The 15,346-nt window shown below is 42.8% G+C and overlaps 1 protein-coding gene across 1 annotated transcript in view; it reads left to right on the top strand.

The window, feature by feature from the left end:
* Positions 1-15,346, top strand: part of LOC146178785 (G-protein coupled receptor-associated protein LMBRD2B) — a 49,412-nt gene that overhangs the window by 24,969 nt on the left and 9,097 nt on the right. Inside the window, exons 11-12 of the mRNA XM_084578549.1 lie at positions 1,192-1,393; positions 1,472-1,561. Of these exons, the coding sequence (XP_084434675.1) occupies positions 1,192-1,393; positions 1,472-1,561 (292 nt within the window). The remainder of the gene's footprint in view (positions 1-1,191; positions 1,394-1,471; positions 1,562-15,346) is intronic.

Raw genomic sequence — 15,346 nt, 5'->3', positions numbered from 1 at the left:
CTCCCTATATCTTAATTATTGATTTAGATTGGTTAACTAAACCATCATTCTATTTATTAAATTTTTGTTTCTACATTACTAACATTATGTCACTTCTCTGCTTTTAAGCCACCAATCTTCCAGTCGTTTTTTTCTAGTTTCCACTGCCGGTTTATTCACCTAGCCACTGGTATCTCTAAACCCCATAGCTTCAGGAACAGTGACTGCGCCTGCATCAACTTCCGGATGGATAACATTACATTCGAGTATAATATGGTCAATTGTTTCACCTTATACAGCACATGCGTCATCTTTATTGTTAAATTTCTTTTTGTACCGTGCAAACGGGATGGCAGCGCCATCTGCCGGAAATATCCTGAAGCCAGATATGCCAGAACTGCATGGTGTATTAACACCATGACGAAAGCTCCGCACTCGTAGCTTTGGCTTCATAGCCAGAAAAACTTGTCCGTGAGTACAGGCAGAAAACCGGTTTAGACATAACAAGCCGACTCTTAAGGCAAAATTAAAAGAAGGGGTTGATGGCTTCTACATAATTTAGTGCCAAATATTCAGTTGCATTAAAAATAAGTGAAAAAAAAAAGTGTTATCTTCATATTGCACATCAACACAGCATGATTAAGCTGCTGTGGCAGAATCTGTGTTTTCAGCCCAACACAGTAGCTGAAGCACTCTTTAAGAAATGTGCATAGATTTATTGGCCGTCTTTCATTTAGGTTACACTGTTTAGGTGTGTGTAGGCAGGCTGTTTTTGCCTAATGAAAAGGTGCAGTGCTCTCCTCTGTATGTGTGCCATTGCATAGGTTTGAATCCAAGCAGGAAGTCTTGTAATGAGGAGAATCTGATGTACTGTGCACACAGATTTGATTGCATGCGTCACTGCCATAGCATGCTGCATCCTTACATGAGGACCCCGCCGCAGTGGCGCAGTGGTTGGGGCGCTCGGCTGCTGTTATCAAGAATGCAGGATCGAATCCCTGCCACGGCGGTCACCTTTCTAGGGAGTTGAAAAGCACGGCGCCAGTGTGCTGTGCAATGTCATTGCGCATTAAAGAATCCCAGGAAGACGAAACATGCAGAGCCCTCCGCTACGGCATCTGTCATAGTCCGAGTTGCTTTGGGACGTTAAACTCCACAGATCAAACATTATGTGATTTGGCATGGAGGGTGAATCTTGTGACTTGGGTGCAGATCATGGGCCACCTGGATCTGATCCCGATCGTGGCACGGGGCTTCAACCTCTACTTCCCGACGCTCATCTGCGTCCTCTGCCTGGCCACCTGGTGGCACCTAGGGAGCCGGCTGCTCCACTGCCTTGGCTTCGAGCAGTTCCTCACCGACGACGAGCTCACTGGTGATCTTGTCAACGAGGGACGTGACCTCATCAAGAGGGGTGCGTCACATTATTATTCTCCTTTTTCTCTCCTTTTCCTGTTAACACGTGACATTAAGTGCTCCCTCCGGTTTACAGAGCGGGGTCGACGCCAGAGGGCGGCTGACCAGAGGCGGCGGCCGGCAGCCTCGCACCAGCCGCCCATCACCGAAGAACCTGACGGCCTTGGTGAGCGCCACCTGACAGCCGCTCGCTCCATTTTTGCGCTTTTTATTCCCCGCTGACACCCACCGCCAGCTTTAGTGAGTGGCCAGGGTGTGAGCCTGGTACCCACCTGATTTAGATCGCCCCAGGAGCACTTTGATCGGCTGGAGCAGTTGTGACACGTAGAGGCAGGAGGCCAATCATTGGAGAGCGATGCATGCATTGTACACTGGCGTGATGGTTTTTCATTTGTGTGGTATTTGTATTTGCCTCACAGAACCAAAATGAGCGTTGCTTAAGAGTGGATTTGGGGAGTAATGTTACGAGAGGAGTAAAAATAAAAATACTAAAGCGCGAGGCAATGAAAATGCAGGGTGAACTTGAAGGCAGAGTTATGTCACTGCTGTTTACACGGGGTACAAACAGATGCGTGTAGTAAGGTAAGGGCAGCAATATTTCAATATGCAAAACTAAAGAAAAGGCATCTCTTGATGAGGCACATTCAGTTCGTGGCTGTCTCCTGTGTTATGTCTTCAGTCTCAGAGGTGCCTGTTCATTGGAACCGCAACATTGATGTAGTTGCATGGGAGCTCTGGTCAGAAGCATTGGCCTCCAAGTTCTTTTCATTTGCTTTATGTGGGGTATGTCACTTGGTTTTTTAGTAGGCTGTTCTTTTAACTTGAAATTTAGTTTTAGTTTGTACAAGTGTCGCAGGTCCCAGGCTTTCAGGAACAGCATGGAGAAACGAGTAGAGACAGTTTTAACTGCGCAGGTAGACAGCAGCTGCGTCTGTAGCTTCAATCAATCAGTGCACACTTTTGGGGATGAAGGGACCACGGGTGTCCAAGTCAGAACACGGGCCCCGAGTTTGCACAGCAGTTTGCACTGAGGTGCCATCTGTGTATGAAATAATAGGGTCATGGCATCCTATTGTTGATGGAGATCATTTTTGCTTATACATTTGGTTGTGAAAGTGTGCAGCTTAATATTTGGCTGGACTGTCATTTGGTAGGAAGAGTTCATGACAAGACATAGAAATAAGAAAAAGGGTTGCCTTGCTTTCCTCATGGGGTACCCCTTTTTGCGATGATGAGGTAAGCATTTGGTGTGACCTGTTGAGTCACATTTGATGCGTGTGCTTTGTGGCATCTGCCCTATGCAAAGCAGTCCTTATAGCTTTTTTAGATAGTCTTCCTTGTGATACTAGTTACGTTGTTGAAATACCAAAAATAATGTGACTGATATTTGGGCGTGCACTGTGGACAGAATGTAGACTACTATAGGTAGCTTCTGGGCCTGTTTTTTATTAGGTGGCCTGTGACAACACACGTGTCCTTGAATACGTGTGCCTTTGGGTTACTGTTAGTGTTTATGCTTATGTGTTGTCGGCAGATGTTGCTAGTGCAGTTTGCTTCTGGTGTCGTGTTGACCTACACTCATGACCTCTATGCTCACTCTGCGGGTAATTTGTGAGACATCTCATCTACATTTGTCAAAAGAGTGACTCAGTCGCATTTTCACCCTGAGAGCCAGTTGGGCCGTGTTTGTGCAGCAACCTTTTCTGAATTGTGCCAGAGCCGTGACTCGTGGCGATCTGTAGTCGGACCAGTAGCCAAGCACAGTTCTTCGCCACTTGGAAGTGTGGCATTGGCCAAAACGCATTCTCAGGAAAGCAGACCACTCAAAGTGGCTGAAATATTGTGTTTGAATTATAATGCGTGACAGCTGCTATCCACAGCTGGCAGCAACGTGACTGTTCAAAAGGAGTGCACCAACACTGCATCTTTACCCAGAAACATGACCTGCGACATGACCGTTCTGAGGGACACGCACATGCAAGAAATGCTTTGCCTTGCCCAGCATTTCTCGATTCTAAAGGCTTGTGTGTTGAAACCACTGCGGCATTTTTCAGTCCTCCAAGATACATTCTCAGGCCACTTTGACCCACTGTTTCTCTCAAGTTTTCACTTCTTGTCATGGCATTCGCCCAAGCAACACACACCGCCGCCCAATATTGGTAGTGTATTGGCAATTGCTTGCCCAACATAGGACCAGTGCATCACCAAAAGAGTACTGATATTGGACCGATGGTTTGTTCTGCCTGGGATATAGGTCAGAGGCACAGTGTAGCTACTCAGCATTTCCAATCATGAATGTGGTTGTACATCACACACATGCACACATGTACACACACACTGTTCTATGATCGACACTAATATTGGCATCGTTGCTCAGGTGGCACAAATAATCGGCCCAGTATTGGTAGGGTGTTGATAATGCACTGGTCCTATGTTGGACTGGACATTGCCAACACATTGCCAATATTGGGCCAATGAATTGAAGCATCTGGGATTTTACAACATCTTTTTTTCATTGAGGCCGCTCTATGTACTGCTTGCTCTATGTACTCTTTTGGGGTCACAAAGAGCAGAGCTTGGCGGCTGTGATGTTTCAGAATTTTTTCCAGATGTTTTTAAAAAAGACTGTGAAAAGGCTCACTGCACCACAATGAAAATCTGTTATGGAGGATGTAACATACACAGAGCTGGATGTGCCTGTGATACCTCTGCATCATTTGCCTTGTCTCGTTGCATCAGTTTTCATGCTTCGAGGCATTTCAAACTTGTACCGATGAGGTAAGCTTGCCATAGATGCTGGATTTTGGAGATTAGTTCTTGGTGCTCCTCGATCTCGTCCAGATGAAAACGTGTCCTTATCCGAATCTGATGAGTTGCCATTTGCGAACATTGAACCTTGCAGACTGGCAAGGGCTTCGGAGGGAGCATTGTCAGCTTGACTGAGCCATGAGGGATGGCTCTGGAATTCTGTCATACCACTAGGCATTTTCTGCGGGGACCTATATTTGTTTTCTTCTTGAGCGATTCTGCCGTTTGTGACTTTTATAGCTTACACTGGTGCAAAGTTTAAATGTAAAGAATTGGTGCCTTTGTCTAGTCTGCTGAGCTTTTTTAAGGGGGAGGGGGCTGTCCCCCAAAAAACCGAGACAGCTGCAAATAAGAGAGACCAGTGACAATGAAAGATGTCTGACGGTTTTGTGAAGTGCAGTATGGCCTCCAGCGTGCAGAAGCATAACTGCAGCTTGGTTCTTGAGACTGCCAGTAGGGGACAAAGGAAATAAGAGTTTTCTCGAGTGTTACCTGACTGCTTCACTCCTGTTATTCCAGTTTTATGCCTGTGAACCGAAGTGCATGCCCCTTGATGCTTTTGAGTTCTGCTTGCCCATTCTTGCTTGGCTCAGCTGACCTCCTTTAGTTGTTTAATGTATCGCACATTTAAGACTCTTGCATGTGGAAAGTGCACAGAGCATGACCCACATTAACAGTGTGATTCCTTTCATCTTCACTTTCCTGCTGTGAGCTACGCATATGTGGTGCTAGAGCTGTGGCATGCACTTGCGATCATCTCTGGGTGCACATTCTTCCTTGTAAGATGCACCTTGTCATGCTCATTGCATTCTAGTCATATTATCTTTTGCTGTTTATTCAAAGCAACCTGGACTTTGTACTCGGTGACTCTTGCAATGCAGTGTTCTGTGAGAAGCGACCACCGTTTTGAACGGCTGCTATTTTATAAATAAATAAAAAAAAATTAGGCACACACCCTGTGTTTGGCAGCTCACTTCTTTATTCGTTTTTCTTTTTCACATTTTCTGAGGTTGCAGTAAAAGCACACTTTTAAGTCAGATTTTCTACCTCGGGAACAGGGCATGTTTTGAGTTAGTTGTATTGAATTAGTTTGTGCAAGCAGGGATGTCTAAATTTAGGTGTTGTTTTTCTTTGTAACAAAGCACATAAAATTGCTCTGGAGGACTTGGAAACAGCCAAACGTTTTTTAAACAAATTGTGCTCATGAAAAAAATGAGGCTTCAAAAGAATCTGCTAATTATCAAATGTACCTGCATAATGTTGCTTGCACAGCTTGGTGTATGCAGTGGTCGTGGAAATGATTATTCCGACTTGTTCCTATTGGATCCAAAATTAACACCTTGCAATTTATTAGAGTTTGTTATGCAAGATGCTGTAATGCACGTGGCATGTTAATAATACCTACAGAAGCATGTTCACCGACACTTGTAGCTGATGGCCATGTGGTGTCTGTCATCACTGCCATCTCCAGCCACATAATTTCTAGCGGAGCATGGTGGGATTCAAGCTGCTGCATGTTCTGTTCAGCCTACTCGGATTCTGCTTTGAGCACAAAACTTAAATTGTTTAAAGCTGAAAACACTTGGCTTAATGGGTGTCAATGAAAAATCTGGCATAGGTGTGTAGACTTGACATTTCAAGGTTACAGTTAGTTCTTCCGTTATCTCGTGGCACATAATCGCATAATAGTGTACATTATGCAGCTGCCGTAGCTAGCTTTGCGCACACGCACCATCATATGCAGTGTGTGGCATGGACATGTCCGATCAGCTTCAGCCATGCATTGTTCTATATAATAAAAAAAATATATATTTGTATATATTTCTAACCTCCTATTCTAGAAAAATGAATTGGATGGCTCAAAAGTCTTAAGAATTTACACATCCGTGCAGTGCTTTGCTTATGAAATTTTGAGTCTTGCTTAAAAAAAAAAAACGCAGTTAGGCCTACTCTATCTTCTGAAGCTGTTTTCGTGACAAAAAAATCAGCTACAATGTTTTTCAAGAAAACATTTAACCGAGTAGGACATGAGAAGAGTTTGAGCACGAGATTGCAGTTCCTATACTTAGACTTAATGGTGTTCTTTATCTGAGCGTGAAGTGGCCCTGCCCTAGTATTCTGTCTAGGAGGGATTTAAAATTACGCCGGTATCACTGATTCACAAAGACATCAGTTGAACCAAAACAGTGTGCTTTTAAAACATTTTGGCCTTACTTTGAGCTCACAGGAAGGACATTTATGACCACGACTGCCATACCTCCTTGTTCACTGCGTTGTAATGCCAACATTTAAAAACTGCATGGCATCTTGAGTCTAGGACGATTGCCAGTGGCTGGAAAGTGGTAGAGTTTCATGTGTTTTGCAAAAGCTGCTCGCAGAGGCAAAAACAGGAGGCCTCCACAGGATAACCCGTTATGTTAGCAGCACAATCTTGTGGAACCTCACTTTATACGGCTAGTTGCCCAGCATAAATGAAGACCACGGAAGAATGTGGTCAGTATTGCTGCCCAGCATTGATGTGGGCTGAAAATGGCTTTTCAGCATTGCTTCCCCATGACTTCTAATTCACGTTTATTTTCTTTTGGTGAGATACATTATTTTTGTTCACTCAGTCCCAAACTTCTTATGGGACACTTACTACCAGTAATTATTCCCTCGATGTTAGGTATTCCTGGTGGAATTTGAGCTAGATATTGTGTTCGGCTATGCGGCAAGTGTCATAAAATCAAATATACTGATGTACAAATACTTGCTATATGCTTGAACCTTCTTTGTGCCTCCCGTACATTTGTCTAGTCTTGCAATAGCATTGACTCTGCTGCTTGCTTCAAGCTGCATGCACTGCATGCCTAACATTTGTCTGTAATCAGATAAATCTTTCCAGCATGCACTCTTGCCTTCGCTTTATGTACTAACATGTCCGTTAAAGTGGTTGGATGAGAGGTAGACAGCGGTGTTGAAAACTTCCCTGGGTGGAGATCAATGCAGAGATGAGTTATGTTCCTACAATCTAGGTTATTCTCATGCATGCTATCCCGTCCTGATTCATACATGCACCCTTTATTGCTCTTGAACTGGTTAACATGTTGCAGTTAACAAGGTGGACACTGTGGCTGGGATTTTCCAAAATCTACGCTTTTCCTGCACAGTGCAAGTACACAGTGAAATGTCTCACAATATCAACACCTCGAGTGTGATCTGGCTGGAGAGCAAAAGTTGTTTATCTTTACTTTTAAAGTTTCTAAGCTTTGCAATGACGGATGGTATTTGTTTGTGGGCCGGTTTCTTAAACAGTGAATACTAAAATGGGTTAGCAGGAAATGACTCAAAGGCAGCCTGTTTTGCGTTTATTGGTTTGCTTTCTGTTCGTAGACTTGTTTTGTATCTTGGCTTTACACGTTTCGGTTGTCATACCTGGATCTGTCTGCAAATCTATTTAGCCTTAACTGTAAGCAGCTTTTCAGATCTTAATTGTTGTTCCAACAACTTGGTCGTCGTTAATCTTATGGGCAAGAGGAAAGAATTTGTGAATTCTTTTAAAACCTGTCCCCTTATGAGTATTACTGATTATTTGATGCTTTTTAGTGCAGCTTTTATGGACTTCATGAATTGAATTGAATTAATAATTGAATGAGCTTGACATCCTTCACTGAATGATTTACATGTCATTAAGAAGCCGGGTAGAGCACTCATCTGTTCAGCAGCGTTATTCGACAAGTTACTTTGATGGAACTGGAAAGGGAAATGCTTATGAGGAACTTCGTTTCATTCCATTTCAATTTCACTTTCTATTTTACTAGAATGTGACAAAAGGAACATTTAAAGCAGTTGCTTGAGATTTTGAACACTACTCTGGGACATGGGAATATGACTTGACACCTCTCCTCATACCGTAAAGGAAACTTACATTGTGAAAATGGTAGTGGATAAGAGTAAAGTTGGAAGCTGGGCTTCTGAGGCCACTGACACTGACTGTCAACTGGCCGGATTCTTGAATGTTTGCCGGCAAACAATGTAGCCACTGGTAGTACTGGATGAATGCTGGCACGTGGCACCAAAGTGGTGCAATCGGCTTACATACTTGACATGCAGGCAGAGAATGGTGAGTGCTTGTTTTTCCCGCATTATTTGCTACAGATTTTTTTCGTCTGACAAAATTCTGTCTGGCTTTTAGCGAAAACAAAGGGTCACCAGCTAATCTAGGGACCTGTCGATTTAACAGCCCCAAACCAAGATTTGCCTTATTTTGTTCCTCAGACTGGTCTTCACAGACTGGTTCCGCAAGGCTGGTTCCGCAGGTTCTGCAGACTGGTCTCAAAGTCTTTGCGAGTGAACATGCATGCACATGTTAGAAGACAGGGCAGTACTCAAATGAGAAGCAGCTGCTGCAGGCAGGCATGAAAAGCCCGCGTCTATGGACTTTCTTGATGGCTCATGCTGCATGCCAGCAGCATGGCTGCAAGATGGTGTCGGGGGGGGGGGGGGGGGGGGGTAAAAGGAGGTGTGAATCAAGATTATAACCTCAAGAAGCTTCTGAGCAAGCAACCTAATGTCTCAGGAATGGCTAGCATATGCAGCCTGTTGTTCCTGGGGCGGACGGCATTTTGTAAAGGTGGGTTCTGAATTGGAACTTGTTTTGTGCGTTCGTCTTTGTCCTGTGTATTTTGTTCCTTGTTAATACACCCACTAGGTGGAGGAATTTACTTGGTGAATGAAAATTTTTATAACTCAGCGTCAGTTACCTGTGCATAGTTGGAACATTTTTTACAGTAAATTACTTCCGCCACCGCTGTGTATTCGCTCCGCAAGATATATTTTTTTTTCCTTTCGAGCTCCCTATATTCAACATCTTTCAAAAGTGTTCGCTGAAACCCCTGTTGTAGGGGTCACTACGTGGGGTGCATCTACGGTGGGTAATTAATAATGAACTTCGTCTCCCATTTAGTTTAGGTTTCAACAGCTGGACAGTGGTTGTGATGGTGTATGAGGCCGAATAAGGCATATCCAAAATCTTCAAAATATTGGTGCCTTGGAGTTTTAATGAGGTTGCATTCTTAAGCTTGCATGCTCCAGAAGTCAATTATCTAACAAAGAGCGAAGAAAGGGCTAGTCCACTTCTTGTACGCTTGATGTAATTTCATAGTTGTGAAGCTATACAACAGTTGTTCTGTTGCCGAATCCAAAACTATGTATTACGAAAAGAAATTGAAATAATTATTTACTCAGCTGAGACAAATTTCATGTTTACCAATGCCTTAGCCACCTTTCCACACACGAAAAAGTCTGTGCTTCCACCCCTTTAAAGGAGACATTCTCAGTCTTACCGATGTACAGCCACCCAATTCTTAACAGTATCATGTGAGCATCGACGGGCTGGCTAGTTGGCGCTTTCTTACAGTGTGATGCAGCACGAGCAAGGACAAGCACACCTTGCAGAGCATTTGTAGTCTGCCAGGTTGTTTTAATTAGCACGACACAGCCTCGGCCACATACTTCTCCTCATCCCCCCCCCTTGCCAATAGCACCTGTGCCATGGGAGAGAGAACAGCGTACATAAAGATGAGCAACTAATTCTTTTTCATGCATTCTGCTTGCCCCTTAACCACCCGCAGAAAGCATTGCGAATGTGTTGATGAAAGCGTGGCTGATGATGTATGTGAATTGCTGAATTGCTACCGCCTGCCTGAGTTTCTTTAATTAACGCAATTGAAAAAAATAGAGAACATGGTCACATAACACGTGGAGCACCGGAATTGAAAGGAGTTAAACCATTAGTTGTAATTATAAAGCTGCAGCGTGGCACATGTCATTAATTATTACATGTGAGAATGTAAACTAATTGTGCAGAAAAAAAAGTTGGGGTAACGGATGGGAGTTGAACATCTGGCTCTTAATTGCATCGGAAGTTCGACTTAGTTGAAAGGGAGCCTTATCAGCCTTTGCTGGACAAAAAACTAAAAATAAAAATCTGCTTTTGTCGGCGAAGTAATATTTAAAGAGGACTCAGGCCAGTATTCATGTTATTGCATCATGTGTGCCCTTAAGGCAGAGCTTATACAAATATAATTGTTTATTTACAGAAATCTGCCAAACAATAAAAATGTAAGTGAGATTTTCCAGCACACATCTTTCAGAACACTCAGCAGAGTGCAGCCTCATTATCATCATCAGCCTGACGATACCCACTGCAGGGCGAAGGCCTCTTCCATACTTTTCCAATCAACCCAATCCTGTGCTAGCTGCATCCACTTGACCCCTGCTATCTTCTTAATATCGTCCACCAACCTAACTTTCTGCCGGCCCCTGCTACACTTTCCTTCTCTTGGAATCCAATTTGCTACCCTTAGCGACCATTGCTTATCCATTCTTCGCACTACAGGTCATTTCTTCTTTATTTCCACTAGAATGTTAGTAACTCGAGTTATATCTCTGGCCCACTGTGCATGCTTCCTCTCTCTTAATGTTACCCCAACCATTTTTCGTTCCATAGCCCTCTGCATTGTTCTCAACTTGAGTAGAACCCTTTTCATTAGCCTCTATGCTTCAGCCCCATAGCTTAAAGGGCACCAAAGATCCTTCTGGGAAATGTCGTTATCAGTTTTATTTACAAGACGGCGGGGGAGGGGGGTTATTTTCTTAAAATTATTGTTTTTGCTTTTGTTTTGTTGTTTGGGTTTCTATGAATGGGCAAAATGAAGCCCAGGGAAATAAAATTACAGTGTAAGTGAGTTGGACAGATACGAAATATGTGTGCAAGCACGTAATGTTTTTCGCTTTTGGTTCGAGGTTAGGGTTACAGACAAAAATGGGCAAAATCGGTGACTATAATGCACTATAAAATCGCACCTTAACCGAATTCATAAAATTTGGTTGCATTTTTTTGTTAATGATGCGTAAGACTTTAGTCAGCTTTAGAATAAGGTGACCCAATTGTTAGCGGGATAGGGGAATAGCGGGGTGTAAGTGTGCATGGGCAGAATGCTGTACCGGAAGGCTTGCTCGGCTTTATGGTTTTTTTCAGTTTAACGTCCCAAAGTGAACCAGGCCATGAGGGATGCCGTAGTGGTGGGCTCTCGACCACCCACAAATTTCGATCACCTATGGTTCTTTTACGTGCACTGCCATCGAACAGCACATGCACTGAAAGGGCAGAGGGTGTGGCTATGGCCATATACAGCTTAGGTCTCCCTGAAGTGGTAGCAAAATGGTTAGGGCACTTGACTGCTGTGCCCAAGGATGCAGCATCAAATCTCAGCTGTTGTGGCTGCTTTTTGGTAAAGTTAAAAAGCCAGGTGCCGGTGCGCTGTATGATGTCAGTGCACGTTAAAGAACCAAAGGTGGTTTAAATTTTTGGAGCCCTCCACTATGGCATCTTTCATAGCCGTAGTCGCTTTGGGAGGTTAAACCCTATGGACCTAAACTTAAACAATTGAATTCTGCAGTAACCGCCACTCATAATTTGTCTGTGACAGAAAATGGTACACTATTAAATATTTTATAGTTATTTAAATAAAAAGCTAATGAATTTACCCGCCCATTCGCAATGGTGCAGTGTTTAGGACACTCTACTGCTGTGCCTTAGGATGCGGGATCGAATCCTGGTTGTGGTGCCCATTTTTCGATGGAGGCAAAAAGCAAGGTGCCCATGTCCTGTGCGACGTCAGTGAGTGCACGTTAAAGAACCCCAGGTGGTCGAAATTTCTGGAGCCCTCCACTATGCCGTCCGTCATAGCTTGAGTCGTTTGGGGACCAGCGATCATACTGAATTAAGAGCTCAAGAATTTAGATGTCTCTGCCATGTTTGGTGTAGTCAGGTATCTAGAATAAATTATGTTTATTCCTCAGTAGAGCAGTATACATGATATGTACCCCTGCTCATAGTTAGCAATTGCAGTTAAGTTGTATTCTATTATAGGTCTGGTTAGCTTCCTGCTATTCATTCAAGCCTTATTCTAAAGCTTACTATTATTGTACGTGGATCACTGCGTGGTCTTTGCCTATGAGTGCTGAATAACTTATAATAGACCGATCCCATCAAGTGACCTGCACATACACTGGATTTCTGGAAGTTGCACTGCTGCCATGTTAGTTTGTCGACTGCAACTGCATTACTGCAGTCTCTGCTTTGCACGAGGTCATTGCACATTTCTTAGACATACCTCCGAGAAAAATTCTTCATGTCATTATTTTACTCAATTACACTGGCTGTTACATTCAAGGCAAACATTCTAAGGGCCATTCCATTCTTTTAAGCAATAGCTTATACAGCTCGTTCAGTGGAAAAGCTGTCGACGTAGTTGGCACCGCATGTCGGAAATGATTGGGGGCTGTGTAAAAAAAATTGTACCATGGTAATTTGTGGTTCTAGTGATTTATGATTAGTTGATTTGTGATAGGCAATGATGAGTTAAAGAAGTAATTGATTAATTCATGAATTAAAGAATGAAGAAATGAAAAAAGGGGTTCAGAATGTCAAAATCCTCAGAATGAAAGCCAATGCTTGATGATGCTAATTCAGATAATTAAAAGGTGTGTAACTTATGAAATAATTGAAGTAATTAAGAAAGGAAAATCAGATAAAGAGGGTTCGAAACTGTCAAAATTCTTAGAATCAAAAGTAGATGCTTTATGATACTAATTAAGACACATTGGAGCATGGAATTCATAACTAAATGATTGAAATAATTCAATAAAATGAAAAATGCAGAGTGTCAAACTGCTCAGAATGGAAAGCTAATTTTTGGTGATGCTAGGTATCAGTGTATAATAATAAAAACAAAAAGAAGAAAACATAAATGAACAACTTTGTTCATAACCGTCATACCCTTAACTGTGACACTCAAGTACCCCAAGAATGATTCGTGAAAGTTTACCTGATCTTAGCTAGAGAGCCCGTGTAAGCTGTTGCAAATAGTCTCGTGACACATGTTGCGTCCATAAAAAAGCCAATGTCTCTGTGTACCATCACAATAAAAAAAATGTGAGAGGTGCATGGTCTATGCGCGGTGATGTTTGTATTTCATTTCAATGCGCTTGTACCTACATGGTAAGAAAAAGACACTAGAGTCGTTCATGATACAGTCATGGACTCTAGCCTCTTTCTTACCATGCAGGTGCTCCCACGATGGAAAGAAGTGCAAATGATGGAGCGTGTAGATGCTGCACTGTTCGCATTTCTTTTTTTTGCCTCAGTATGTTTGTTTGCAATGCAGGTACACGCTCACTTAAGGGCATGTTTGCTACATGCATTGTAAATTAATCAACATAAGCCATGTTGTACGGGGGGCTCTGGTGACACATCGTTCATACATGAAATATTGCAACTTGTAATAGATAACACGCAGGGTAAGAAATGGGTTGATAAAGCAAAATGCTTGGTTTGTACAACCACCAAGGGGTGGCGGCTAATATATTCCTAAAATATAGCACACTAAGGCAAATGTGCTTCAAAAGAATATTATTTGCAATTCAATTACTGACTTTATGTTCTGATACAACCAGCTGTAGCAGTACACATGCTTACCTTAGAAAAGGCTCTATACATTGTCAAAAGACATCTGTGTTCTGTCTGGTTTTCTCTTTTTTTTTTTTAAAGAAAGCAATACTACGCCAGGTTTCGGCCCTTTACGTAGTCCGTGGCCGCAGTCACGAACGACGAACAGCTGCAACGAAGCAGAAGAAGAAGATGAAGAAGAAGACGAAGAAGACGACAAAGAAGAGAAGAAGACGAAGAAGAAGAAGACGAAGAGCTAATGCTTTTGCTCCATATTCTGTTCAGCAGCGTTGAACTCTTCTACTTTTTTATTTTTAGAGTTTTTTATTCTTATACACAGATACTTAAATTCAGCAAACACTGCCTTTCCGTCTGAGCAGTGTGACACCTTTTAATGCTTTTTGCATTTTTTTCTGTTTTCAATTAAATAATTGTGCAATAATTCATCATTTGCACACTCAAAATGTTCTTATATTATCAAGCATTGGCCTTTCATTCCAAGTATTTTGACACCTTTGAACCTCTTTTTTCACTTATCCATTTTCTTCATTTATTTCAAATAATCTACTGCTGCTACATTTTCTTAATTACCATCATCAGACATTTATTTTTCATTATGAGCATTTGATACCATTGAACACTCCTTTTTTCAATCTTTTAATTCACCAATGAACACATTAACTGCAATGATTTCATTAACTCGATCACATATCACAATCAATCATCAATTACTAAAACTATAAATTGCCATGACACAATTTTTTTTCACAGTCCCCGATTATTTCGGACATGCCGTGATGATAACTACTGCTACTGCTACTAAGACTATGACCCCAATGACTTTTCGACTGAACGAGTATCATAAGCTATTGCTTAATACATGAAACCAGTCATTTGCCTCTTGTGCTGTTATGTTAGGGGAATTTTCCCAGTGCACTCTAGCATACAATCGAGGTAAAAATCATTGAAACATGGTGTGCAGGCATTATTGGTGTGTGGAGCAGCCGGATGACTGTGTACCAGTATGCACCGCGGCTGCAGTTGCATCGTGAAACTGGCCGATGGGATCAGTCTGGCGAATTTTGGATCTTTTCTAACATATTTATGTTTTGGTTTCAACAGCCAAGTAATTCCTGTTACGTCGAAGTGAAGTCTAGGCCACGAGATAGGAGGAAAAAACTTTGAGATAATCGTTGCTTCTTCACTTGTTTTGGTTCGTCCTCCTAGTGTTGGCTGGCTTAATGTCGCAGTGAATTAAGAAGACTAAGGAGTAATTATATAGCAGTTTTATGCGTAGCACTACCAGCCACAATCACGGATTTCGCCGATGTTTGTCCGAAGCCGCTCATTCTCTCTCTCTTCGTGAACTTGAAGTGGAGAAAGAGAAGGCGGCGATGCACACGTTGCGCGGCTCAGCATTGAAGAGGTGGAGCGGTCGCACCGCTGCAGCACAAGCCACTCTCTCTCTCTGTCTATCCGTCTCTCCTTGAAGTTGAATAGGAGAAGGGGAATTGTGGTGACGCCCGCATCACTTCACTGAACACTGAGGGCGCGGAACGGCCGCATAGGTGCACCCAGTGAGTAAGAAAGTGAGAGAGGAGCGTGTCAGTTGCGGACGTGGCGGCCGCCATTGGGCAGTGTTGCGTAAGC

This window comes from Amblyomma maculatum, chromosome 9 (genome assembly GCF_055883805.1).
Source record: "Amblyomma maculatum isolate TAMU_Amacu chromosome 9, ASM5588380v1, whole genome shotgun sequence".
In the NCBI taxonomy this organism is placed as follows: Eukaryota; Metazoa; Arthropoda; class Arachnida; order Ixodida; family Ixodidae; genus Amblyomma; species Amblyomma maculatum.
Note: the sequence above shows the minus strand (reverse complement) of the source record. Positions and strands in the feature narration are given on the sequence as shown.